The sequence below is a fragment of the Pimephales promelas genome, chromosome 2 (genome assembly GCF_988280905.1).
Source record: "Pimephales promelas chromosome 2, fPimPro1.hap1.1, whole genome shotgun sequence".
Lineage (NCBI taxonomy): Eukaryota > Metazoa > Chordata > Actinopteri > Cypriniformes > Leuciscidae > Pimephales > Pimephales promelas.
Genome location: NC_142770.1, coordinates 47115590 through 47143480, shown reverse-complemented (window position 1 = coordinate 47143480; position 27891 = coordinate 47115590). Strand labels below are relative to the sequence as shown.

Below are 27891 nucleotides of genomic sequence, written 5' to 3'. Positions count from 1 at the left end.
GAAGCAGACATTTACAGTAGACAGACAGATGAAGCCTAACGTCAATCAACAACAATCTTCTGTTATTAAATATTTCAGTTCATAACAATTATGATTAGTAGTGTAGTTATACAGTATGTCTATAATTCTGGTTACTTTTACTCAGTCAGTTATTTCAGGATCATTCGAAAGTAATGAAATCAACCATCATTGTGAACTTGAAGTAAAATGACAAATGATTCAACAATTAATAAAGATTGGGTAAATATGATTGAAATATGATATTATACTGTATTAGAGAATATAACAAATCAAGTTCAATTTTCCAGCACAGTGTACATTTCTGTTTCCCAATGAATTCATATTTAGAGTCAGTTAAACTCATTAAACAATCAGAAATGATGAAGACCATTCGGTTATTTTACATGGCAATATATTTGTTTGTAACTCACTTTGATACATTGTTTTTGCTGTCGTTATATATAATAAGCTGTTGTTGATGTGTAAATGTTGCGATGCGCAGGTGATGCTGAAGGATTGAGTGTTTTCTGATCAGTTTTCAGGGTCAGTTTAGCTGCAGTATGTCAGAGGAAAGAGGAAAGGACTCTCTCTCTCAGATGAGTCTCTCAGAGAAACACAGGTGAGACTGTGTCTGTTTTCACACACTCACTTTACACTCCACTGGACTTTGTGTTTCCCTGTCAATAACACAACTTTAAACATTGCTCTATATTTGCAAATGCTTTGCACAACTTCAATTTTAACTTCTTAAATTAACTCGGACATTGTCTATGCGACAATTCACCATGACGTCACATCAATAACAGACGTTCTTCCGGGTGGCAAAAGCTGAAGCGTCCCTATGGCAACACTAGTAAATTGCTTGGAGGGAGACACACCAATGGCAGTAGCCTAATCTACATTTCAACAGTTGATTCAAAAACAGACGTGGTGGAAATTCAGACATAGTTAACATGATCATTAGAGCTTAGATTTTTTGATCTAGAGACGTGCACTCCCAACGCACTAGACCGCGACGCGGGACTAGATCTGATGCATTCACTCTGTGTGTGCGGATTGCGGGAGAATAAAACGATTCGCAGGACTCCCGCAAACTAGAAATATCTATGAATGAAACAAATAAAAACTAATACATTTGTATTAATCAGTTTCTTTTTATAACATGACTGCAGCGATGAGCGATCACAGACATGTGTGTTGATTTATTGAACGCAATGGCCAATCAGAAGCATTTACGTTGAAGAAGCATTTACTCCTCACTGCTCAAAAGAAAGTAACATAGAAAGTAATAGAAATTAACTAAGTTGAGAACGTCAGTTATATAATGACCCACGTATTAAAAATGGTTGGGTTTAAATCGGGCTCAGGCTCATAATTAGAAGACGACATGCACATTTGACGACGTCCACTCGCTTTAACCTCGTCGTCACCCACAGAAGCCGCTCGCGTTCTGCCACCCGGAAGTATCGCGTTGCCTATTGTTTACAAACATTCTGAAATGCCCAATAAAGCCCTGTTTGCTCTATAGAAAATATCACAGTTAGTAATTAGTTAATTACCTTCTAGACGCTGAATTAATCCAAATAAATGACTTTAGTTTTTAGATCATAAAATTTTTGACAGACATTAGAAAACAACTACACACTTCTTGGGTAAAATCTTAAATTATGGTCAAGTATCCTCAACATCAACATTTAATCTCACTCATGTGTATATTAAATAAATTGTTGAACTAATGTGAGGCAGTAAATAAAATGATGGTTAACTACACTGTTAGACCTTACCAGGTTTTTTTACAGTAAAATACTGGCAACACTGTTCCCAGTTATTTACTGTAGAAATGCACTAAAACTCGAGTTAACTAAAAAAATACAACTTATTAGTTTTAGTGCATTTTTACAGTAAATAACTGGCAACAGTGTTGCCAGTTATTTACTGTAAAAATTGACTAAAACTCGAGTTAACTAACTTCACTTGCAGAATCCAACTTAAAAGAATCAACTAAATAATGCATTATATAATGTGAGCAAGATATTAATATAATTGTATAATGCATTAATAATGTGAGCAAGGTATTATTGTGAACTTATTTAATTAGAAACAACAAAAATTTACTTTTGTAAATAAAGATATTTCCACCGGATTCTGCGACTAACACAGACCGTGCCTTTTAAATAAAGCAACATGCAGCATATCATCAATGTTTGTAGATCTTCTCCTGGACTGAAGCTCAGGCTCTACTCTTCAGCACAACGGTGACCCAAAAAACAAGATTTTACAGTAAACTACTGGCAACAGTGTTGCCAGTATAAACCTGTTTTATAACTTACAGTTTATTACTGGTAGAATACATTTTGTGGGAGTGTCTTTTTATCTTACACTGTTAACTACTGTTTCTACCCCACAGGAAAATCCACACTACAAAGAGTAAAAGTAACATTGATGCAGTGTTGCAGTGAGATAATTAAGGGAATATGTAAGTGATTGTTGAGCATGAACACCTGCTGTTAACAAGCAGAATCACTGAAGGAAAGAGGAACAACAAGAACAGAAAATAGAGAAACACAAGAACTACAACTGACTTCAGCCATTACACATTATTACACTTATTATTAACCAGTATGGCTTTATTTCTGTCATACATCTATAGAAGATGTTGTTGAGATGTTTAATTGAAAATTTTTGGTTTGAAGTTACCATTATAGAGATCAGTGTTTGCTTTAGTTGGTATGCTGATGCTGTAACATGAGATTTTCTTTTGACGCTGTGAGCTGTTTTTTTTGCAAGTCACACTTGTGCAGACACACAGTTTAGTAAGGATTTATACTGTCTGTTCATTTACAAAATAATTCATTCTTACTAGGGCTGGGCGAAATATCGCATGATATTGTTATGCGCATTTAATCAGTAAAGCCGGTTCCTTGATTAGTAGTAAATCACCTTCACCTGCTTTCAAATGGACGATATGAGTGTTAAATTAACCCTCAAGAGTGTTAAAGTTAATGAGATAATTAAGTGATTAATTTAGTGATGATTGAGCATTATTGAAGACACCTGATGATCACAAGCAGAATCGCTGAAGGACAAAATCACAAATTGTAAGACACCGTTATGGAGATCAGTGTTTGCTTTAGTTGGGCTCTTGACACTTTTACTTTCACTTTAAATTTTGTTTGTTTGCTGCTATTGATTTAAAGCAGTCAATTAAGACATCTGTGATCTGATAGCATTGATTATGTTATGACATAATCATGCTTGATCTAAAAAATGAATTCAATTCAGGTGATTTGCTTTAATTTGTTAGCAACAGTTTTGTGGTTGTATTGCATATCTGTATTTTTCTTATAACTTAAAATTTTTTATATATATTCTGATCAAATCACTCTCATCTTCATTTAGGAACACAGATATCAATAATCAGCCTGTGTATCTCAATTGTGGTGACAAAATTAATCCTTGTTGCCACCAATCATAACTCATGAATGGCTCCCATCATGCATTGCGGTTTGAATAAATTACGATCTGAATTGTCTATGTAATTTACTTTTCCTACTTGAATATTCTACTCGTCACCGTTGTTGAGAAGCATTGACTGAATCTTGAGGTCAGCCCTAATTCTTACACATTCAGAGCTTTATCCTCAACCAAAAGTGTTACATTACCACCACCGTGAAACCACAGTAATTAATTATGACTAATTTTTTTTAACATATACATAAACCTAAACAGCAACACAGTGTTGTTGAAACACCAATATATCAAAATTTAGCACATTAATCTCAATAATGGTGGCAATTTTTTTTATTCATGCAGCAGTGCATGTTGGGAGTTTTATAAAATCCTGGAACCCAGCATGCACTGCTGCATGAAACTTTTGAATGTTACCGTTGTTGAGATGAATATTATAATTGTTGATGTCTGTGTGTGTCTGACTTAAGCAGGATATTATTTAAATGTTTTATATAATTACAATATTATTTAGAAGACATGATTAACCAACATATTGATTTCATGCTGTAGATTCACAGATTTGTTTTATAATATTAACTTAACATAAGTTTCATATTAAATACCCATATAGTCACATTGTATAAACAGGAAAGATATGAAAATCAGACATATCCAGAATGATTATGATATTATCGCAAAAGCCAATAACACCAGATCAACTTCCTCTTGACTTTTTCTAGCTATAACAAATGTGTTTTAAAACTCACTGTTACAGCAGTCAGAGAAAGATAAATGTAACAGGTCCAGGGATAAGAGGCCTACTAAAGCAAATACTGATCTCCATTATGGTGACAAAAAACTTTATTATTAATTAAATCTCTGTTAATTCTCAACAAGAACTTTTATACATTGAAATAAATAATGTTAAACTGGTTTGTAAACTGTTTTCACACTCTGTGTTGCTGGAAGTCAGTTGTAGATCTTGTGTTTCTCTTTTTCAGTTCTTGTTTCTCTGTCGTTCAGTGATTCTGCTTATCAGGTGTTCATCAGTGTCTCAATTCACTCACTTCTTTTCATTCAAGTGGACTATATTAGTGAACTAATGTAGGGAATAGTGAATGAGGGTATAGGGTGTGATTAGGAACACAGTCTCTGAGTGTTGACTTTGAGAGCTGTTAATTCACAGTATATTCCTGTAGGCTAGATTTGTTTTCTACGGTATATTACTGTTTTAATGGAAAATGGTATGATAGTGTCAGAATTTGGCCTGTTGCCAGTATTTTACTGTAAAAAACCTGGTAAGGTCTAACAGTGTATAAAACTGTAAATTGTGTGAGTGTGTGTGTTTCTGTGGAGGATTAGATAAAGACACAGATATGTTTCAGACACAGTTGATCCTCCTTTACTAAAGTGTTTTCTCTCTCTCTCTGTTCTTTGTGTCATCAGTGTAAGATCAGGCTCACATGTGTCCAGCTCTGTGTCTCTGAAGAGTGATCACTCTAAAGGTGGAGTACCAGACTTCAGTGAGAAAACACCATCATCTAATAAAAGGTATTTTGTTTTACTAATTGTTTGTCACACGTTGACTGTGTTTAAAAGTTGTATCAGTGAATACCAATCATGAAACATGTTTAGATCAAATATTTGTCAGAGTGTTCACAGCTAATGCTTATTTCTCTTTCTGTAAAATATCAGTTAGTATTTTATTTTACTAATGTGATTACAGGCTTCAATATGAGACATTAGACTCAGACCGTCAGACTCACAAGAACCACGAGAATTTCAAAGACAATCTTCTTGGGATCTTCCAGGTAGGAAAACACATTTTTATAAATGTTTAATATTTCTAATAAACAAATATGTTATTGAACAAAGAAATTTAATAATTTTTTGTGATCACTTTTAAAGGTATAGCGGAGGATCTTTCCGAATTTTAGAGAAGACCCGTCCTCTCCAATTTTTTAAAAAAATGCACATGCACAAACACAACACTCTTGCTCCCGAGAGGGAACGTCTATTACGCCTTGCACAATTATGTTGCAAATTCTAAACTAACTCAAAAATATTCATAAAAAAGACAACATGTCAAATGCCCTTCCGTGTTTTAATTACTTATTATACTGATCGATTGAGTGACCGAGGACTCAAGACATGATATGTACACCCTGTATCACAGGAAATACGTTCTGAGGAAACTATTTTGCAAATCGCAATTACGTTACATGGCAACATATAAGCAGTGCTATTACGTTGGTCCTTAACCTAATATGTCTCATTGTTAATACGTAGGTATTAATACGTTATTTTACATACATAGTTGCATATGTAATGGAGAAGTTAGCTTGTTGCATTTGTGTAATAATAAACACACAAGGTTTTAGAATATGAACACATGAACACACAAGGTTTTAGAATATTTCAGAGTGATAACATTTACCATTTGGTCAAAAGGCTACTTTAGACAAATTGAGATGTTTACCGTGTCTATGCGGTGCATGACTTGTACCAGGGCTAGCATTGCTAAATAGCTTGCATTAACTTTTACTAGTGATTTTAAATGGATTTCTCCAAATAGCATGACAAACTTTACCTTTCTAGTAGAATCTTCTCGACTGCGGCATCAGTGAGAAGCCCAACCTGTGCTTTTAGCGCACGCCAGCGTGTGATATTCACCCAAAATCACTCTGGTCTTGTTTCTATATTCTGCGGCCTTTCTCTTCTTATCATACACTTCGTATACATTTTTTCTCTTTCGACCCTCAGCCATTTTGAAAGGAATGGCTGAAACCGCAACTCCGACATAATACACCTGAAAGTGAAAACTACATAGGGATGAGCACGTACGACGGCCTTACGTAAACATATCACCAGAATGATTGACACTTAGGTGGACCAATAGTATAGACTACCCACCCGGAAAAAGAAAATCCTCCGCTATACCTTTAAACACATTTTAGCACAACTTGGTTTGCCTGTTAATCTTTTAACTGGATTTTTTTTATTTACATGTATTATAATTATTTATTAAATAGTGTTGACTTAAACTGTGTTATTCTGTCTTTTCTCTTACTTTTGTTTGTAGGATCTTGAGAGCAAAATAATCACATTTCTGAAGAATGAACTGGAGAAGTTAAAGAATATATTACAACATGAGAACACGCAACACTTTGTGAAGGACTTTAATGAGAACAGATCCAGGATCAGAGAAGCAGCTCTTGATCTCTCACTACATTACCTGAGAGAGATGAAGCAAGATGAAGCTGCTGATGCTCTAGAAGGCAAGAGACTCGTCATCATCTGTCTGATTGTCTCTTATAAATGTAGGAGAGAAAATGAAGACTAAAACTATATATGTTCTGTTCCTGTGTTTAGATGAGCTGTTCTTCATTCACCAGCTGAAATGTGGCCTAAAGAAGAAGTATCAATGTGTGTTTGAAGGGATGGCGAAGCAAGGTGACTCCACACTCCTGAATAACATCTACACAGATCTCTACATCACTCAGGGTGGCAGTGAACAGGTCAATACTGAACATGAGGTGAGACAGATTGAAGTTGCTTCCAGACGTCATGAAGCACAAGAGATACAGGTTGAATGCACACATTTGTTTGAAGCGCCTGAACAAGACGAGGAGATCCGAACTGTACTGACAAATGGAGTCGCTGGCATCGGGAAATCAGTCTCTGTGCAAAAGTTTGTTCTGGACTGGGCTGAAGGAAAAGAAAATCAAGATATCAGCTTCATATTTCCTTTTCCATTCAGAGAGATGAACTTAAAGGAGAAAGAAAAACTAAGTTTGATGGACCTTATAACTCAGTTCTTCCCAGAGACAAAAGGACTGAACCTTACAAGAAGGAATCAGTTCAAAGTGCTGTTCATCCTTGATGGACTGGATGAATGTCGCCTTCCTCTGAAGTTTGATTGTAATGAGACGTGGCATGATGTATCGTCACCAGCCTCTCTGGATGTTCTCCTAACGAACCTCATGAAGGGAAATCTGCTTCCTTCTGCTCTCGTCTGGATCACCAGCAGACCAGCAGCTGCCAGTAAGATTCCTCCTGACTGTATCGACCGGCTGACAGAGATACGAGGATTCAGCGACGCACAAAAGCAAGAGTACTTCAGAAAGAGATTCAAAGATGAGAAAATGGCCAATGAAATCATAGATCATGTTAAACAATCAAAGAGTCTCTTTATCATGTGCCACATCCCAGTCTTCTGCTGGATTTCAGCCACTGTTCTCCAGAACATTCTGGAGGAGAAGAGAAATAATGATGTGAAAAACACTCAGGCTGATGAGATCTCTAAAACACTGCAGGAATCAAACACTGAAGACACTCCCAAGACTCTGACACAAATGTACACACACTTTCTCCGCTTTCAGATCCAGCAGAGCCGCCGGAAATATGACGGAGAATACACACCAGATGTTTCCTGGGATAAAGACACCATCCTTTCACTGGGGAAACTGGCATTTCATCATCTGGAAAGAAACAACCTGATCTTCTATGACTCAGACCTGGAAGCCTGTGGTCTTGACGTCTATAAGGCATCAGTGTACTCAGGCATGTGTACCCAGATCTTTAAGGAGGAAACAGGGATCGTTCTTGGTACCATGTACTGCTTTGTTCACTTGAGCATTCAAGAGTTTATTGCAGCCCTTTATGCACATCTGTTTCTAGACATCAACAAGACAAGTGTGTTTGATCATGAGTCTACAGAACAGGAAAACAGAAATGAAACCATGATTGATTTTCTCAAGACAGCAGTGGACAAGGCGCTGGAGAGTGACAATGGACACTTGGACCTTTTCCTTCGCTTCCTCCTCGGTCTGTCACTCCAGTCCAATCGACGACTCTTACGAGGTCTGATAACACAGCCAGACGGCACTGACCAGAGCAACAAGGGGATAGTTCAGTACATCAAGCAGAAACTAGAAGATAATCTTCCTGCAGAGAGATCCATCAATCTGTTCTACTGTCTGAATGAACTGAACGACCAAACTCTGGTGAACGAGATTCAGACCCACCTTAGCAAAGGAAGTCTCTCATCTGGTGACCTTTCACCTGCCCAGTGGTCTGCTTTAGTCTTTGTGTTGTTGACATCAGAGGAAGAGCTGGAGGAGTTTGAGCTTCAGAAATTCAAGAAATCAGACGAGTGTCCCATTAGATTATCGGCAGTCATCAAAACCTCCAGAAGAGCCCTGTAAGTCTTTTAATGTATTTTATCATGTTTTACTCTCATCTGAAATATGCATTTATCTTCATTAATCTATAGTGTTTCCCCACCATAAACATGAACCATCCATGTAAAGCCTGAAATGTAAAATAATAGTTTTGAAAATATACGATTTTTAATGGAGACAGTTTATCAAACCTTTAGACAAAATATGCACTTTGAACATTAATTATAGCCATTCATCATTAAAGTGAAATTGACAGCTATACATGTTTTATTTTATTTTATTTTTTTTTTATATTTATTAGGCCTCCCTTTCCATCTAACATATACAGAACACTATACAGTAATTTAATAAACTTATCAAACAGTCTGCACTGAATTAGATTAAATATTGACTAATCCTTATTAAAGCTACAAAAGTTCTTTAGTCAAGAGCAGGGAGTAATTGTCTCTGTTTCCTTGTTCTTTGGGTGAAGTAAACATCTAGATGCTTTGCCACAAGCTGCCACTGTAGACTAACCATGATGCAGACCTTCTTTGGAGATGGTATTCCCTGGAGCATCCACATTGTTTGAACTCTTCCGCATCATCAGTAGGGATCTCAGGGTCTCAGGTGTTTCGCCCCTTAACCTGAACACCTCACCTGAGTGGGGCCATGAAGACTGACTAGCCTTCACCTGCAGAAGGGTTCCAACTGTGGGCTCTCTTCAGCCATAGCCATCTTGAGCTGGACTTGGTCTCTGGTAGCTTTCTTCAGCTGTTTATACTCCAGGCCCATCCTCTGGAGGAAGTAGCGCACCGATTTTGCTGGAAACCCGCGACACCCGACTTCAATGGGGTAGCTGGTTGCATGCCATCTCTTTAAACTGGCTTCGTCGATCAGATCTTGGTACTTGGCTTTTTTTAGTTGGTGTGACGTGGCTAGCCTTTCCTCCCAGGGCACCGTGAGCTCAGCAACTATGATGGATTTCGTGCTCCTGGATAGCAGAATCATATCTGGTCGGAGGGATGTCGCTGCCACGTCCTGTGGGAAGACAAGCTTCTTCTTCAGGTCTACTCTCAACTACCAGTCGGAGGCTCGTTGCAAGGCAGAGGGTGGGTTCTTGGTCACCATGGCGGTCTTATGAGCCTTGTCTCCTTCCCTCACAAAGGTTGTGGCTTGGGGCGGGCAGGCCTGCTTGTTGTTAGCTTTGACTCGCTGCTGTTCCACCCATTTGGCAATTTCCGCAAGGACTTTGTCGTGCCTCCATCTGTACCGGCCCTCGGCCAATGCCCTTGGACAACCGGCCAGAATGTGGTTCAGCGTACAGGAAGCTGCTCCACATTGGTTGCAAGATGGGTCTTCCTCTCCACCCCAGATCTTTATATTCCTTGGTGTTGGTAGCAGGTCAGTCACTAAGCGCAAGAGAAAGCTTAACTTCCCCTGGTCGGTTTGCCACAGATCCTTCCAAGACAATGGTCGCTCCTGTGCCTGGTCCCACTGCGTCCATCGATCCGGAGAAGCAAGTCCAATCGCCTTCACCTGAAGCTCCTCCTCTGCTGTCTCACGGACTCTTTGCACCACGAGACCTCTCCTGGCTCTGGTATCAGCCCGGCTCCACCTCTTCTCACTATAGTGTCCAAGGCCCAGGCGTCCCTGGCATACCACGCCTACGATTTCCTGGTGTTTCCAGTAGAATTCTGCTTTTATTACGGCTTGCTGAGGCTTCCACTTTCTGCCACATTTGATGGTCTTACTTGCGTGTCTTACTTTCCCGTCTTTAGATGAGAGCAGTGTACTGACTGCCCTTGCTTTGGTGGCTTTAAACTCCTCGACCACTGACAAGACTGGCAAGGGAAGCTTACAAGTCTTGCTGTACAGGTTGACTGCGCTAAATGATGGGAGGACTCCCAACCATTTCCATTACGAGCTCAACTACCATTACGCCATTACGAGCTCAACTACCTCTGAAGGAACACGGTAGTAATTCATTGCCTTTCGAATCAGCTGGTGTGGGACGCTTGGGTTTTTTTTTGTTGAGATCCAGCCACACAACGGAGAGCGTGTTGTTGTTAGGCAAGGCAAGGCAAGGCAAGTTTATTTATATAGCACATTTCATACACAATGGCAATTCAAAGTGCTTTACATAGAAGAAATTAAAATAATCAAAAGAAATCAGAATAATTAAAACAGTTTAGAATAAAAAAATAAGAAATAATGAAAAATAAAAATTATGATAAAAATAAAATACAGTAAATTAAAACTATTTAGAATAAAATGAAGTGCAGTAACAGTCGGACGAACAGTGGCACACTGCTCATTCAGTAAATGCACAGCTAAACAGATGTGTTTTGAGTCTGGATTTGAATGTGACTACTGTAGGTGCACACCTGATCTCTTCTGGAAGCTGGTTCCAGCTGCGGCTGGCATAATAGCTAAAAGCAGACTCTCCATGCTTAGAGTGAACCCTTGGTATTTCTAGCTGATGTGATCCTAATGATCTGAGCGATCTGTTGGGTTTATATTCAGTGAGCATATCTGCAATATATTGAGGTCCTAACCCATTAAATGATTTATATACCAGTAATAATACTTTAAAATCAATCCTAAATGTAACTGGCAGCCAGTGTAAAGACCTGAGGACTGGTGTGATGTGTTCATATTTTCTGGTCCTGCTCAGAATCCTGGCAGCAGCGTTCTGTATGAGCTGCAACTGTCTTATGGTCTTTTTAGGAAGGCCAGTGAGGAGTCAATTACAGTAATCCACCCTGCTGGTGATGAAAGCATGCACAAGTTTCTCTAAGTCTTGACTGGAAACAAAGCATCTAATTCTTGAAATATTTTTCAGATGATAGTATGCTGATTTAGTTATTGCTTTGACATGACTATTGAAACTAAGGTCTGACTCTAGTGACACACCAAGATTCCTGACTTGATTTTTAGTTGTTAGACCCCTAGCGTCAAGGTATGCATTCACCTTAAGAACTTCATCTTTGTTTCCAGACGCAATAACTTCAGTTTTGTCTTTGTTTAACTGCAGAAAGTTTTGACACATCCAACCGTTTACTTCATCAATGCATTGGCACAGGGAGTTAATGGGGCTGTAGTCGTTGGGCGATAGGGCTAAGTAGAGCTGTGTGTCGTCTGCGTAGCTGTGGTAAGCTATTTGGTTCTTTTTCATTATTTGGCTCATTGGGAGCATATACAGGTTGAATAGGAGTGGCGCAAGAATCGAGCCCTGAGGGACTCCGCAAGTCATGGATGTCCACTCAGACTTATGTTCTCCCATACTCACAAAATAACCTCTCCCTTCTAAGTATGACCTGAACCATTTTAGGACTATCCCAGAAAGCCCCACCCAGTTTTCCAGCCTGTCAAGAAGTATGTTGTGATCAACAGTGTCAAATGCAGCACTGAGGTCGAGTAGTACCAACACGGATAATTTGCCTGTATCAGTATTTAAGCGAATATTGTTTATTATCTTTATGAGAGCTGTCTCCGTGCTGTGATGCGATCGGAAACCAGATTGAAAATTGTCAAAATATCCATTTGAGCTTAAGAATTTGTTCAGCTGATTGAAGACAACCTTTTCAATGATCTTGCCTATGAAAGGAAGATTTGAGATCGGTCTATAATTGCTCAAGATGGTCTTATCCAGATTGTTCTTTTTCAGGAGGGGCTTGACAACTGCAGTTTTCAGGGAGTTCGGAAAATTCCCAGAGCGAAGTGAGGCATTTACCACTTCTAGGAGATCTGCTTCTAAACAGTTTAACACACTTTTGAAAAAAGATGTGGGAAGTGTGTCAAGGGCGCAGTTTGATGTTTTAAGGTGCTGTACGGTTTCTACCAAAATTGTGTCATCAATTTCTTCGAAATCAGACATAGTAACTACTTTCTCAGGTTGTGGTCTGATCTGCCTGACCCCAGTGCAACTCAAAGATGTGCTGATCACCTTTCTGATGTTATTGATTTTCTCAGAGAAGAAAGAAGCAAACTCACTGCACTTGCTGTCTGAGAGCATTTCTATCGGAATCTGGCTTGGGGGGTTTGTCAATCTCTCTACAGTAGCAAAAAGAGTGCGTATGTTGTTTATATTGCTGTTTATAATATTTGAGAAGAAAGTCTGTCTGGCTTTGCCTAGTTCCCTATTGAAAGCGTGGATGCTGTCTTTGTAGATGTTATAATGGACTACAAGTTTTGTCTTCCGCCACATGCGTTCTGCTCTTCTGCATTGTCTTTTCATATTTTGCACAGCTGTTGAGTTTCTCCAAGGTGCTTTTTGTCTGCCACTATTCTTCCTGACTTTCACAGGAGCAATATCATCAATTACACTCTTAACTTTTGAGTTAAAAGAATCAAGGAGAAAATCAACAGAGTCAGCAGATATGCTTGGTTTTAAAGCTATAGCCTTCATAAATAGCACACCAGTGTTTTCATTTAAGCATCTCTTCTTGACAGACACAGCTCTAGCTTCAATGGCAGGAGAGATTAATATATCAAAGAAAATACAGAAATGGTCAGACAGTGCTACATCCTTAATAACAATCTATGAGATGTTTAAACCCGTACTGATAAGTAAATCTAGAGTGTGTCCACGATTGTGTGTGGGACCGTGTACATGCTGTGTCAGATCAAAAGTTTTTAAAACAGTTTTGATTTCTTTTGCCATATTGTTTTCTGCGTTATCTATGTGAATGTTAAAATCTCCAGCAATGGCAAAACAGTCAAACTCAGAGGCAATTGTTGATAGCAATTCAGTAAAATCCTCAGCAAAGGCTGGAGAGTATTTTGGAGGCCTGTAAACTATGATAAGTAAAATACGTGGAGCACCTTTTAACACAATACCCAGATATTCGAAAGAGGGGTAATTCCCAAATGATATTTGCTTACATTCATAAACATCTTTAAAAAGAGCAGCTAAGCCGCCACCTCTCTTACCCGCTCTGCAGACACTCATATAAGTAAAATTTGGAGGGGATGTTTCGTTTAGGACCGTTGCACTACAGCTGTCTTCTAGCCAAGTTTCAGTTAGAAACATGAAGTCCAGGTTGTGTGTGGTTATTAAGTCATTGACTAGAAGTGATTTATTTTTAATGGAGCGGATGTTTAAAAGTGCTAACTTTATAGTCTTACTTTTTGTCCTCACAGCAGTCTTAGTTTGGCGTGTAATAGGCACCAGATTAGATGGGTTTGCTGTATGGCTGTTGAAGACCTTAGATTTTCTATCATGTAAATGAACAGCAATAGAGAAAGATTCAGGCACACTGGGTTCCCGCTTGTTCTGTAAACATTTGATAAAGTTATTGTTTTCATAGCGAGGAACCGAAATATTTCACTTAGAGCTGGTATCAGTTGTTTTTGGTTCACCTCGAGCCGATGGGGGAGGCTGTGGGCCCTGGCGCTGTGGCAGAGGCCGAAGAGCTCTCCGAGGAGGGGGAGGGCGAGCTGGGCCCGAAAGCTTTGGTGGTTTTGGGGCCTGCCGTTTTTTGGTTGGTATCTGGGGGCTTGCAGCAAAAGAGTGTGATAGTTTGGTTCCAGCAGACACCAGTTGTTCCATTTTCTCTGAGAAGCACAGAAGTGGAGATGCTGGAGAGAGTGATAACGTGTCAGGTGAGATGGGCTGTTGCTCTGGTGTTATTGGAGGGTGTAAAATGCTGTCCTGGTTTCCCTCGTTGTTTTCCAGAAAGTCGTCCTTGGGTGCTGAATCTGGGAGCAGTTCTGATATGTCACAGTCTGTCTGTGGTGAGCTCTGTGGGCAGAGCTCTGCTGAGATTGTATCCGTGAGCAGAGGTTGTTGTTGTGGCTGAGTGGTGTTATCATTGTCCTTGTGTGATGTGTCAGCAATATGTCCATTTAGGTGTTGAAGTGAAGTCCTGTGGTCGTTCATACTGTGTCCAGGTGTGTGAGTGCCATTCAGGTTGAATGGATTGGCACACACTGCAGAAGGATGATGGAGGGAGAAGTAGATATTGTCCTTTAGTACTCTTGAACCAAGTTTGTTTGGGTGATGGCCATCCCGTTGAAACAGTTGCCTCTGACTCCAGAAAAGATTGAAGTTGTCAATAAAGTTCACTCCTTTTATATTGCAGGTTTTTTGCAGCCATGTGTTGAGCCCAAGCAACCGTGAAAACCTGTTTGTTCCTCTTGCTGGCAGTGGTCCACTGATGAATGTTTCAACTTTCAGTCTTTTAAGTGTTTCAAAAAGTTCATTGAAATCCTTCTTAAGGAGTTCTGACTGCTCTTTATGAATATCGTTCTTCCCCACATGAATGATGAGTCGATTTGCAGTTTTATGTTTCACCAGAATGTTCTGAAGTTCCCTGTTTACATCAGAAGTTGTTGCTTGTGGAAGGCAGCATGTAGTTGTATCCCTGATACTAATGTTTCTGATTATGGAGTCGCCCACTATCAGAGTCCTGGGCCCCGCTGTGCTCTGAGCTGAGTGCCGCTGTCTGCTCGACCTTGAGCGCCGGTTAGCATCAGTGTTAGCTACAGGCTGACTCAGTCTGTGTTCGATCACATTCGTCAAATTCAGGGATTCTTCATTTATTAATACTTCGAATCTGTTCTCAAGATGAATAGGCGGTGGTAGGAGACCAGTGGTTGCAATCCTGGTCAGAGTCATATCTGGGGTAGATGATGCTATTGCTGAAATATGTGGTGCTCGTGACAATCTGATGTCTCGAGTGCCTTTGGGTCTCGCTCCCTGTTTGTGCCATCGATTTGTAAGTCGATCAGTCAGTATAACTTGTCGAGGAGCACTAGATTCATGGGACTCACCGGCTGTGCGCTGAGGGCGTCCACGACGGATCTCTGTTGTGCCTTCCGCCTGGTTTGTCGGTCCCGAATTTAACTTTGTTTCAAGAACTGCAATCCTTTGTAAAAGTCTGTGGCAGTTAGAGCAGCAAGTAGATTCCCGAAGAGGCATTTTCTTATCCTTATGAATGTAGGGAGTTGTGTTTTCTCTTCCCCGGAATGTAAGCAGTGAGAGGCTGGTTTAATAAAAGTGTGACTTTTTAAGTAATCCCAGCGTCTGAGCACTGTGCTGATTTGCTGAAGTTAAAATTAAGTGAAAAGGAGATAAAATATATAAAAAATATTAAAGCGATAGAGCAAAGCGCGGAGCAGTAAGCAGGAGCGTCCGAACAGTATAGCTGAGCAGGAAGACTATGTTACTCCTGGCTTCGTTGATCAGCTGGCTAACTCATTGGCAAGCAGGTATGTTGTTAGCCTTTTGGCGATGATGGACCAGAATATTTTCCTCTCTACGTCCAGTAGGGAAATCTCCCGGAACTCTTCAAGTCTTGTGGAATTTAGCTCTTTTGGCACAAAGCAAACATCAGCGAGAGTCCAGAGCCCGGGTTCCAGCTTCTTCTTCCACAGCATCCGTAGGAGCTTTGAGAGCCTTTTCAGCAGCTGTGGGCAGCATTTGTAGATTTTGTAGGTGGTTCCTGATGGTCCTGGGGCTGATCCTGCTCGTGCTTTTTTCACCACTGCTCTTACTTCATCAATGGTAAAGTCTGCCATGCTAAAGGGGGTGTGTGGTGAAAGAATCAGCAGTTGGAAAGGGCATTCTCCCAGAGGAATATTTCTGGAGGAGTCTCCATGCACCCACCACACTGTCTTCTATTTCCTCCTTTGTACATGCCAGGGTCCCACCCTTCGGCTTTCCTAGTAGGTCCGCTGTAAATTGGAAAGGTTTGTTGAAAAAGGCTTTCCTCTTTCTGCGCTTCTCCCTCTGCTTCTCCCGTGTGGTCTCAGCTCTCCAAAGCTGGATTAGCCTTTTCCGCTTTTCTCTGCTGATCCCATCCAGGGCCACTCTTTCCTCATCACTTGCTTCCCGCCACCTTCTTTTAAGTGTCCTTAATTCTTCTCGTAGTTCTTTGATCTGCCACTGTCTCCTGCTAGGCCCTGCTGGTGGCCTTGGAGTCTTGCCTTCTTTTGCACCAAAAGTGTCATGGCACACCTGGTACACAATGTCAACCATGATCTTGATCTTCTTGACTGCATCTCCTTTCAGAGTGTTTTCCAGGGTGATATTTAGATCGTCGTCCAGTTGGGCCCATCGGCAGTCTGTTGCTGGTGGTAAGTTCAAGCGTGGTTTCCTCTCAAAGTCTTTTGGACTTTCAGGTTCACCAACTCTTTCTGTGCTCTGAGTAGGTTGAGCAGGGAGGTCTGGGGCACTGTGGTTTGCCTCCTGGCCCTGGTCCTCCCCCACCGACTGATGAACGCCCTTAACAAACTTAGAGAGGTTACTCTGCGTAAGCTTAGGTGCTCTGCGTTGCTGACTCTGCTCTTTGCACTTAGACTTGCCTTGGTGGATTTTAACACCACGCTCGTTCTTGAAAAGCCCTCCACGGATGTTGCATCTTCTTTTGGCTTCGACCTTCTGTCTTTCTGCATCCAATCTCGTAGTCCTTTTTCCATTGTCCGGGTCTTTAACCATTGATCCGTCCATTTGATTAACTTTACAGACAGAAAGCTTTATTGGCTGCTGTCCCTTTAAAACCAGCCGCAGCTGACAGATCTCATATGCGCCTCATTCTCTCACGTTCTTACGTTCATTTCACGTTCAACTCTTTACGTTCATTTAAGACTTTATTTAACTAATTTAAGACTGCTCTTATGTTATGAGTTTACTTGACAAAACAGACAGTTTGCCATAATTGTGTGTGTTATTGTTCGCTCAAGCTGTAAGTGTAGCGGAGGAAAATGTGCCGCCACTTTGTGGGGGAAATGTTCAGCAATATACTAAGGAAGATTGCGTGAGCAACAGGATCTGTGTCCCCCCACCCAATGATTTTGGTCTTGGTACAACTACTGAGTTGTAAGTTGTGCCTATCGTGCTGCAAAGTTGGTAATGCTCAAGAGGCGGTGAGGTGGGCTCCAGGATTTACTAAGTGTGTGTATGTATATAGAAAACTTCACGTTAAGTCTAGTTAACAACAAAAACCCACCGTCCCCGGATCTAACAGGATAGGTCAGACGCCCCCACTCCTTTGTATAGCATAAATAACTCAAAATTATAACAGTGTTAGCTTGACTAACAAAAACAACATTTATTGTTGCTGCATGAATTTTTGTTCTCAGCTTTCCTTGCCTTCATATGAACCATAAACAAACAGAATCAAATGCAGTAAAATCACAATGAAATAAACATGTAGAAAACAATAAAGAAAGAAAAAGAATCAATAAGTTTGTAAAAGAAAGAAAGCTCTGTCCACTTATGAGTTCACGTGTTCAAAAAATGCAGTTCCCTTTCGTAGTCACTTCGAGTTACGTCAGAAGTGACGGAGATTGGGGATTTCACATAGAAAGCCAATCCTCTTCAAGTATTTAATCACGAGCCAATGGCATGCAATGCCTTGGGGCTGCGGAAATTTGCATAGCGCACTCCGCCCTACTCCGTGAGTATAAAAGGAGGAAGTGAACGCAACCGCAGTATGTTTTCGCTTCGGAGCCAAGAGATTTCTTCACTCCTCAAGCCACTGTCACTGATTCAAGACTCTTCGAGACGAGCGTCCTCTTCAGTGTTGATGTGATGGCGGTACCCAGCGAGACTCTGCATTGCCTGCGATCTGAGCAGTGGTCTGCCAGACTTTGCGCTTCTCCTTGGTCGCCTCAGCGCTGAAAGAGTGAATTTCCTCCTCTCTTTAAGTGAAAGAGCTGCACGCGGCACGTCTTTTTAAAGACGACTCGCCCGTGTTCTTCTGGGTGCGGTCGTTTCGCGTCATTTTCTGATGGTCGCGATCGCTGGTCTGTGTGCCTGGGCTTTCAGCATGCAGTAGCAGCGTTCGTGGATGACTCATGATCCTTTTGAATGGGGGCGTGAGCGTCTCTACACAGTGATCTAGACTCAATGATCTGATAAAGTGAGAGTCCCCGTGTCCGTTACTCGTTCTGCTTCTAAAAATAGAAGCTCTTCGACTCGCGGATAGGGTGATATGACGGTGAATGTGTGGCACAACCCCCGACGCTAGTTCCTCGGGCCACACCCACCGCTCCAGTGTTAGAACCAGTGAGCGCTGTATCGCTTCAGACGTCTGCCTCTTTGCAGGTACCGTCTGTTTCGTTCGGCGCTCCAGAGGATGATGCGATGACAATCGCAGCATCACAAGGCGGGCTTGACTCCTCGGGAAGTGAGGATGCGGCCGCGTTGTCTCCCTCGGGAGTGTCAACGTTGCCGTGTCTGATCCCGCGATGACGGCCATGCTATCTCGGGCCTCCGTGAGCATCGGGTGGGGGTGGAACTCCGCCCTGTCCCGATCTTTCGCGGTGGATAATTGGTTTTTGGGTAACACTGCCGCCTTATGGCCACGGCCAACCCCAATTTCCTTTTTCCCCGAGTTGCATGCGGAACTGACACGCACTTGGGTAAAAAAAAAAAGAAAAAAAAAAAGCCCTGAGAGCGTGCTTCAGTTTCCCCGCCTTTCCTCCCCTCGGCAACACGGTTGCCTGTGGGTACGCTGGGACTCCCCCGGTGGAGCGCTCTGTTGCGATGCAGCTGCGTCCGCAGGGCGTTTCTCCCGCGGTGCTCCCAGATGCCCATCCAAAGCCTATAGGTTCTCGTCGTCTATGGCGGCGCGATCCTGTAGAGCGGCGGGACAGGCGGCCTCCGCCCTGCATATGATGAGCACCTGCTAGCTGCTCAGGATTGTGCACGAGGAGGGGACGGACCAAGCGGGCTGCGAGCCTGCCGCCGACCTCGCTCTTAAACGGGCGACGGAAGCGGCTGCTCGCTCCCTTGGTCAGGTGATGCCCACCACTGTGGTCCAGGAGTATCATCTAAGGAGCATCATCGTTTCGGTGGTGCGGTCCAGGACTTCACCCAGCAGTTCTCGACCGCCTAGGAGCAGACGAAGGCGGTTTTACACTTCTGCCCCGACGGCCAGCTGCTGCCTCACCCAGCCGTCGGCTCAGACGCTTCCGCCTGCTCGCCGCCAAGGACGCCTCCCTGCGGCTCCCTTCCCTCCCACGCGGCCCCAGCAGCAGCCTTCAGCCGGTTCGTGTCGTGGAGGAGGCCACAGGTAAGTGTCATAGCCCCCTCAGGCCGCGTGCCCCGCTAACGCCAGGCGAAGCGATGTTCCTGAGACGGGCTGCTTAGTGATAGTGTCATGTTTTTCTCAGGAGGCGGTAGCAGGGCCCCTCCTTCCCCCGGTGGAGGGCCGGTGGAGAATCTTTTGTTCTAGCTAGCTCCTCGCTGCTCACCCAGGAGTGAGCAGCGCCTTGAGCTGGTTAAAAAAACAACAAAAAAAACTGACACTATCATTGAGCCCACAGACTGGAATGAGTGCGCACGACGTCCCAGCGCGTCGCCCCGGTCATTCCTCTCTGTCTCTGAGGGTGCGGAGGGGAGCAGGTGTCGTTCCTCGACTACACCACTCCCCTCCCCCTCTATCGCCAGACCCTCGACAGAACAGACCCCCGTGGAACGCTGGTCCTTCCCTGGTCTCTTCTGTCGGGGAACGGGGCTCGACGGTGCATCCGCACAGGGTAACTCCTGTGTGCATGCCGGTCTCCCTGTACCGCTGCCCCTCCGGGGGGACGTCTGTGGTTCGCATGACTCCGCTGGTTGAGTTCCTGGGAGCCTGGCTAGAGCTCCTCGACCTCTCCCGCTGCGTCATCAGAACGATCAGATTCGGCTACGCGACTTAGTTCGCGAGGTCTCCTCCCCGTTCAGGGGAGCTCGCTCCACGGTGGTCGGTGGCTATGCCCCGGTCATGAGAGCGGAGATTGCGACCCTACTGGCGAAGGGTGCAATCGAGACGGTCCCTCCAGCCGAGGTGAGGTCAGGGTTTACTGCCCATACTTCACTGTCCCCAAGAAGACCGGTGGGTTACGACCGGTCCTGGATCTGCGCATTTTGAGCCACCGTTCAAAATGCTCATAGCCATACGCATTTTCGAATGCGTCCGGCCGCAGGATTGGTTTGCAGCGATTGACCTGAAGGACGCGTACTTTCATGTCTCCATTTTGCTTCGACACAGACCGTTCTCGGTTTACCTCGAGGCCAGGCATCAGTACACGGTTCTCCCTTTCGGGGTAGCTCTGTCGCCTCGCGTCTTCACGAAGATCGCCGAGGCAGCCCTTGTTCCCCTTCGCGAACACGGGGTTCGCATCCTGATTTATCTCGACGATTGGCCAAACTGGCACACTCTCGAGAACAGCTTTGCGAACACAGAGACCTGGTGCTCTGGCACATAGCCCGTCTGGGCCTTCGGGTCAACCGGGAAAAGAGCAAACTTTGCCCCGTGCAGAGGATCTCTTTTCTCGGCATGGAGATAGACTCGGTCGCCATGTCAGCGCAGCTCACGAACGAGCGCGCACACTCACTGCTGACTTGTCTTCGTCAGTTCGAAGGCAACAATGTAGTTCCACTGAAACTCTTTTCAGAGGCTCCTGGGGCATATGGCATCCGCAGCCGCGGCAACGCCGTTCGGTTTGCGTCATATGAGACCACTTCAGCTGTGGCTTCACGATCGAGTCCCGAGGTGGGCATGGCAACGCGGCTCGCTTCGAGTTCCAGTGACTCAAGCGTGCCGCCGTACCTTCTCCCTGTGGTTAAACCTCAGCTTCTCGTGGGCCGGTGTCCCGCTTCAGTGAGATTCCAGGCATCTCGTTGTCTCCACATATGCATCTACCACGGGTTGGTGTGCCATGTGCAATGGGCATGCAGCCGCGGGTTCCTGGACAGGACCCCAGCGCTTCATGCACTTCAATTGCCTCAAGCTGTTGGCAGTACGCCTGGCCCTGCACCGCTTTCGAGCACTGCTCAGGGGCCAACATGTACTTGTCCGTTCAGACAACACCACTGCTGTAGCGGTGGTTCTTCGAACTCATGCTCCTCGCGACAGCACCTCCTTGGCCTATTCCTCTGACACAGGATCTACTCACTCAGAGACGCGGCACTCTGTGGCACCCTCGTCCCGGCCTTGGAGGCTACACGTGTGGCTCCTGGACGGGACGGGGCAGGTTTGAGTTCGTTGCCACCTGCGGTGGCGGCAACCATCACTTCCGCTAGAGCGTCGTCCACGAGACACCTTTACGCGTTGAAGTGCAACCTCTTCGTCAACTGGTGCTCTTCTCGCTGAGAAGACCCCCGGAGATGTTCGATCAGTGACGTGCTTCCTTCCTGCAAGAAGGGTTGGAGCGTAGGCTGTCGCCCTCCACCCTTAGGGTCCATGTCGCGGCCATTGCCGCGTCTCATGATGCAGTGAAAGGTAAGTATATGGGAAGCATGACCTGGTCACCAGGTTCCTGAGGGGATCATGGAGGCAAAATCCGCCTCACCCTCCCCTCATACCCTCTTGGGACCTCTCAGTAGATATAAGTGCTCTGCAGAGGCCTCCCCTTGAGCCTTTGCAATTGGTAGAGTTAAGTTCTGTCCTATGAGGATGGCACTCCTGGTTGCATTGGCCTCCTTCAAGAGGGTGGGGGACCTGCACGCATTCTCCGTTGACGAAGCGTGCCTGGAGTTTCGGGCCGGCTCACTCTCACGTATCTTGAGACCCCGGCCTGGATATGTGCCCAAGGTTCCCACCACTCCCTTCCGGGACCAGGTGGTGAACCCGCAAGCGCTGCCCCTGGAGGAGGCAGACCCAGCCTTGGCACTGCTCTGTCCGGTACGTGCGCTCCGCACCTACGTCGACAGAACGCGGTGTTTCAGGACCTCAGACCAGCTCTTTGTCTGTCATGGAGGGAGCCAGAAGGCGATATTCCTCAGTAGTCTTCCGTTGAAGCCTTGAGTCCTCCAGCACCCATGATGCGGGCACCACTGCTGTTGCTCTGGATGCCGGCTAGGTGCCTCCATGTGCACGGTTCCTTATGGTAACCGTCTCATGTGTATTATCCACTGTAAGCCTCTCTGAGCATGTGTCTTCCCTTGGCAAGCCATCTGCCACCCCTGGAGTTAAATTCTAGTAACCACCTGCGGTTGGTGCTCCAGTGATCTCGATATGCGTCCCTATGCGGCCATATGTGTATTCTTAAGTCCTCCCTACGGTAGGCATCTGGTAGCATGTCCCTCCCGGGATATGTTTCCCAGTGTACCTTGGTATTCCTGTGTCAAAGTAGGATCCCTGGTGATACCTAGGGTCAGGGGTCTAGACTTTCGCAGGGCACTGGAAGACAGCTGTAAGATGGCGTGATGGCATTGATCCCCAATCTCCGTCACTTCTGACGTAACTCGAAGTGACTACGAAAGGGAATGTCTCGGTTACGGATGTAACCCTCGTTCCCTGAGTAGGGAACGGAGACGTTACGTCTCCCTGCCACTTCTGCTGTACCGCTGGGTAGACGCCTGAGTTCAGTCTCGGCTCCTCAGCGAAGACATACTGCGGTTGCGTTCACTTCCTCCTTTTATACTCACGGAGTAGGGCGGAGTGCGCTATGCAAATTTCCGCAGCCCCAAGGCATTGCATGCCATTGGCTCGTGATTAAATACTCGAAGAGGATTGGCTTTCTATGCGAAATCCCCAATCTCCGTCACTTCTGACGTAACGTCTCCGTTCCCTACTCAGGGAACGAGGGTTACATCCGTAACCGAGACGTTATACATACAAAAACAATCAATGAATCCCTTTACAGGCAAATTCACTCATCACAGTTTCAGGATAGATAACTGCATGATTGAACAGTAAAGAGCCGATCACTCAGACAAAAATTGGCATTTGCTTACTAGTTTTCAGTAGAAAAGGAAAAATAGTGTACTTCACCACTTTCAACTCGGGGATGAGATGCTGAATGGTGTCATATGGAAGGCAGGGTATGTCTCTTCACTCACTAAACTCTCTGCGATTGTCCTCGCGATCCCTGCGACAGCAGCTTAACTCGACGAGGCCACAATCTCAGCTGATGGGGCGCAATGTGAAGACTAACAATACGTAACTCTATCCGACGACACAACAAATCTTCTTTCACTCGATCAGTGCCAGTTTTCACGGTTTCACTTTCGTTTGAGCAAAATGAAACAAAAACTGTTTAACCCTCTGAGATCCAAAAACGCGTCCCCGCGTTTTGATCGTTTTTTTTCACATAGCTGCAACATAGACCTAAAATACTCCTTCATTAATGGTCATATAAATAAAATCAATACATGATTATAAACTATAGAGGGTCTTCTTTTTTGTGTACACTCTTATTAATATCAAAACCTTGTGTTTTCGTAAAATAAATAAAATAAACAGGGTGCGCTTTCAGCTCACTCTGTCTCCGCAAAAATCTTTCTGAAATGCGTCCGAAAAATGAACTATGAAAAAAGCAACTATTCTCAGTTGATGTAATCTGTATGAAAAGAGAGAGATGTCAGTCTTTTCACTTTCACCTAATTATAGCGTATGAAGTGCTAATGTGACCCCGCCCACTGAGAGCGTGTGCTATTCAAACTCTAATGTTGAGGCAAGCCATGAAATCGATAAAAACATACAGTTTATTACGTGTCTAACCTCGTCCTAACCTTTCGTCTTGCTGCGCAGTGAGGAGATCCTGGAAAAAAGTTACCTCAGTTACAGTTTCATTTTGAGGAGCACGGATTCAGCTGATGCAGTAAGTCATTTATTCTTAAGTGCTTTGTTCTAATCGCGTTATTGAATAGTCTGCACAAAGACTGTTTAAATATCAAATGTGCGTCTGATAGGAAGGAATAGACGCAGGGCTGGCCCTTACCAATTTGTTGCCCTAGGCAAATTTTACCTGGCGCCCCATGCATTACAGCCCATTTCACCCCATCATTTGTGTTGGCGATTATTTAGTCATATATATATATATTATATAGCGCTTTTTAGCCTACAATACAGATTATTTCAAGCAGCTTTACAGTAAAAACAGGAAAATAATGTAACAAAGTTTGCTTCTCCTGTACAGCAGATCTAGATAAAAATAGTGTCATAATCAAGCTTAAGTACGTTCAGTGATGATTTATTTTGTTGCAATTTTTTTTTTATTATTTATTTCATTTATATATATAGCCACTCTGGATAAAACAGGGATGTCATGTTCCAAATGTCATTCATGCACAAACTCTGCATTGAGCACTAGCAAAAGTGTTTGTTTGGGAGTTGATGGCAGCAATCTTCCACTAAATTATTGCACATTTCATCTTTTCAACATGAATGAAACTGCTAAATGTCTTTAATGTGAGTTTTACATGAAACATTGCTACTTTTAATAAACCTGTAGCTTATAAATATCGTTATTAATTTTGGCAAATAATAAAAAATGCCATATATCCCAACTGTATAGTAAAACATTAAATAATAAAAGTGATAGTATGCGTCTAAAAAGACTGACATGTTTGTTATAAATCGCATTTTCTGGGGGCTCTGCAAGAACTCAGAACTCCTGTTAGCATAAAGTTATAAGGTAAAAATAACTGCCATTAAATTATAGCATCTTAATACTATGCAATTAGATAAACTGTTCATTCATTACATCACTTTACCTCTGTCTTTATCCCCTTGTATCCTCTTCTTTTCGGCACTATCTGTATCGCAGCAGACTATAATGTTAATTTCAATGTGTCATGAAAATTTGGTCATCCGTCACGATGAGGAAACTTTCCCCGTGTCTAGATGGCTTCGAGGCCCATTTCTAACCCTTGTGAAAAAAAGTGCACTTTAGTGTACTTTTATAAAGTGTACTTATTTCAAAAATAATACACTTTAAATGAATACACTTAAGTGAGATTTAAAAACAATTTTTTCGGGGCACTGAATGCACATTAAGTGTAATTTATTTCAAATATATCACATATTAAGTTGAAATAAAGTGTAATAAGTTGCAATCAAGTGTGATTTTTTGGAACAACTTAATTGGTACTTTAATACAACTTTATATATACTTTCATAATTGCTTCTAGTGTATTTAAATTATAGTTAAAGTGCACTAAACAATATGATGACACGCAATTAATGTGATTAAAAATATACTTTGAAGTCAGTCAACAATACACTTAAGTGTGAATTAAATACAATTTTTTTTCGGGGCACTGAATGCACATTAAGTGTAATTTATTTCAAATATATCACATATTAAGTTGAAATAAAGTGTAATAAGTTGCCATTAAGAGAGATTTTTTGGAACAACTTAATTGGTACTTTAATACAACTTTACATACACTCTCACAATTGCTTCCAGTGTATTTAAAATACAGTTAAAGTGCACTACACAATATAATGACGCAATTAATGTGAACTAAAATATACTTTAATGTCAGTCAACAATACACTTAAGTGTGAATTAAGTGTAATGTTTTTGACAAACTTAATGCATATTATGTGTAATTGATTTCAAATGTATCACAGATTAAGCTCAAATTAAATGCTATTAATTGATATTAAGAGTGATTTTTGAAATATGGTAAAAGTGTACTTCCAAATATACTGACAAGCAAATAATGTCAACAAAAATATACTTTAATTATATAATAGTGTTTGTTTATTACATTAAATACATTTAAAAAAAAAAATATATATATATATATATAGTTGCAATTTATTTCAAATTTGGACAAAAAAAGTCTTAATAACCTATATATTTACAATCAACACAAATTCAATTTAAAACCCTCTATATTTACTGACAAAAATAATCTCTAAAATAAATACATAAAAACCTTTCTGTTGGTGCACAAGAAAAAACCCAAGAAACAAACGGTTACAACACTTAAAATGAAAATTCTGTCATTATACGCACCTTCAAGTTGTTTCAAACCTGTATGAATTTTTCTTCTGCTGAACACAATGAAGATATTTTGAAAAATGTCAGTAACCAAATAGTTAACTGGTCCCATTGACTTCCATGGTATTTTGTTTCCTACTATGGAAGTCAATGGGACCAGTTAACTGTTTGGTTACTGACATTTCTCAAAATATCTTCGTTGTGTTCAGCAGAAGAAAGAAAGGTAACACTTAACTGCACACTATTATTCATTATAAGCATGAGTTAACAGTTAATTATTTATAAAGCATTAATAGACATTAATAATAAGTTTCTAAATACAGCAATAAATGTTTTTTTTCTTGATTTATAAGCATATCTATAATGTGCTTAATAATTGTATTTTCATACTTTGTTAATGATCAATTAATAATTTCTTAATGAAGTATAGCATTATTTACAAACCAGTTATTTAAGAGTTGTCAGTGATTCATAAGATCACTTAAATGTAAGTTGAGGGTGAGTATATGATTACAGAATTTTAGACATTTTCAGAATACATAATTCTGTATGATTTATAAGATTGTTTCCATGTAAATTACTGGTATTACTATACTTTTGGGGTAATTTGGTCTCCATAACCTAGGGATTACCAGTACAAACATCATTTTAGAAGCAAACACACATTACATCAAATACACAACCCATGAATTAATACAAACAAAATGTGATGTTATACTGCAAAATGTGAACACTAAGATTCAAACGGGTAATGAAAAAGGTATTATTAGTTAACTCCTTCAGTTAACATGAACTAAGAATGAATAATACTTGAAGCATTTGTTAGCCTTAGTTAATGTTAATTTCAACATTTAATAATGCATTATTATATTCAAAAGTTGTGTACTAAAATTATAATGCACTGTGAACTTGTATGAACAATAACTATAAATTGTTCTAACTTTAACAAACTATATTTGAATTAACTAATCTTAAAAAAGATTAATAAATACTGTAAAAAATGCTCATTTTTAGATCATGTTTTGCTAATAAACTAATATTAACAAATGAGACATAATTAAAGTGTTAACAAACCTGGTTAATTTTAGCTCTTAAACCTTTTCGTAGCACCAACATTAAAGAGGACAAAATGCTTACTTCAGCATTATAGTGAATATAATTTTGTCTAAAAAATAAAAATAAAATAAAAATGAAGAAATCCAAAGGCAAAAAAAACAAGAAAACCAAAATCATTTGTCACCAAATGTTTTTGAAATAGTTGGAAAGTCCTGTTTATGTCAATGTCCCGGTGCTCTCCAAAGTAAATGTGAATGGATTTGTTCCAAAGAGGCAGGAAAGTCAGGAAAAAATACCTTGAGAAAAAAAAAAAGTGAAAAAAATTGTTTATAAAACAGATCCAGTCCATTATTAAATTTGGCTCAAATGAATGAAAGTGATAGATATTTTCCCTTTAAAGTTTTACATACACCTTGCAGTATCTGCAAAATGTTAGTAATTTTAGCAATAAGAGGGAACACAAAAATGTATATGTTGTCTTTTTGTTTAGTACTACACTGTTAGACCTTACCAGGTTTTTTACAGTAAAATACTGGCAACAGGCCAAATT

General features: G+C 41.8%; 1 protein-coding gene across 1 annotated transcript in view; it reads left to right on the top strand.

Moving 5' to 3' along the window:
- The first annotated feature begins 503 nt into the window (after window positions 1-503).
- The window catches only part of LOC148997648 (NACHT, LRR and PYD domains-containing protein 3-like), an 85527-nt gene continuing 58139 nt past the window's right edge, over window positions 504-27891 (top strand). Inside the window, exons 1-5 of the mRNA XM_089123238.1 lie at window positions 504-619; window positions 4897-5001; window positions 5177-5261; window positions 6533-6728; window positions 6823-8653. Coding sequence (XP_088979364.1) covers window positions 561-619; window positions 4897-5001; window positions 5177-5261; window positions 6533-6728; window positions 6823-8653 — 2276 coding nt within the window. The 5' untranslated portion in view covers window positions 504-560. The remainder of the gene's footprint in view (window positions 620-4896; window positions 5002-5176; window positions 5262-6532; window positions 6729-6822; window positions 8654-27891) is intronic.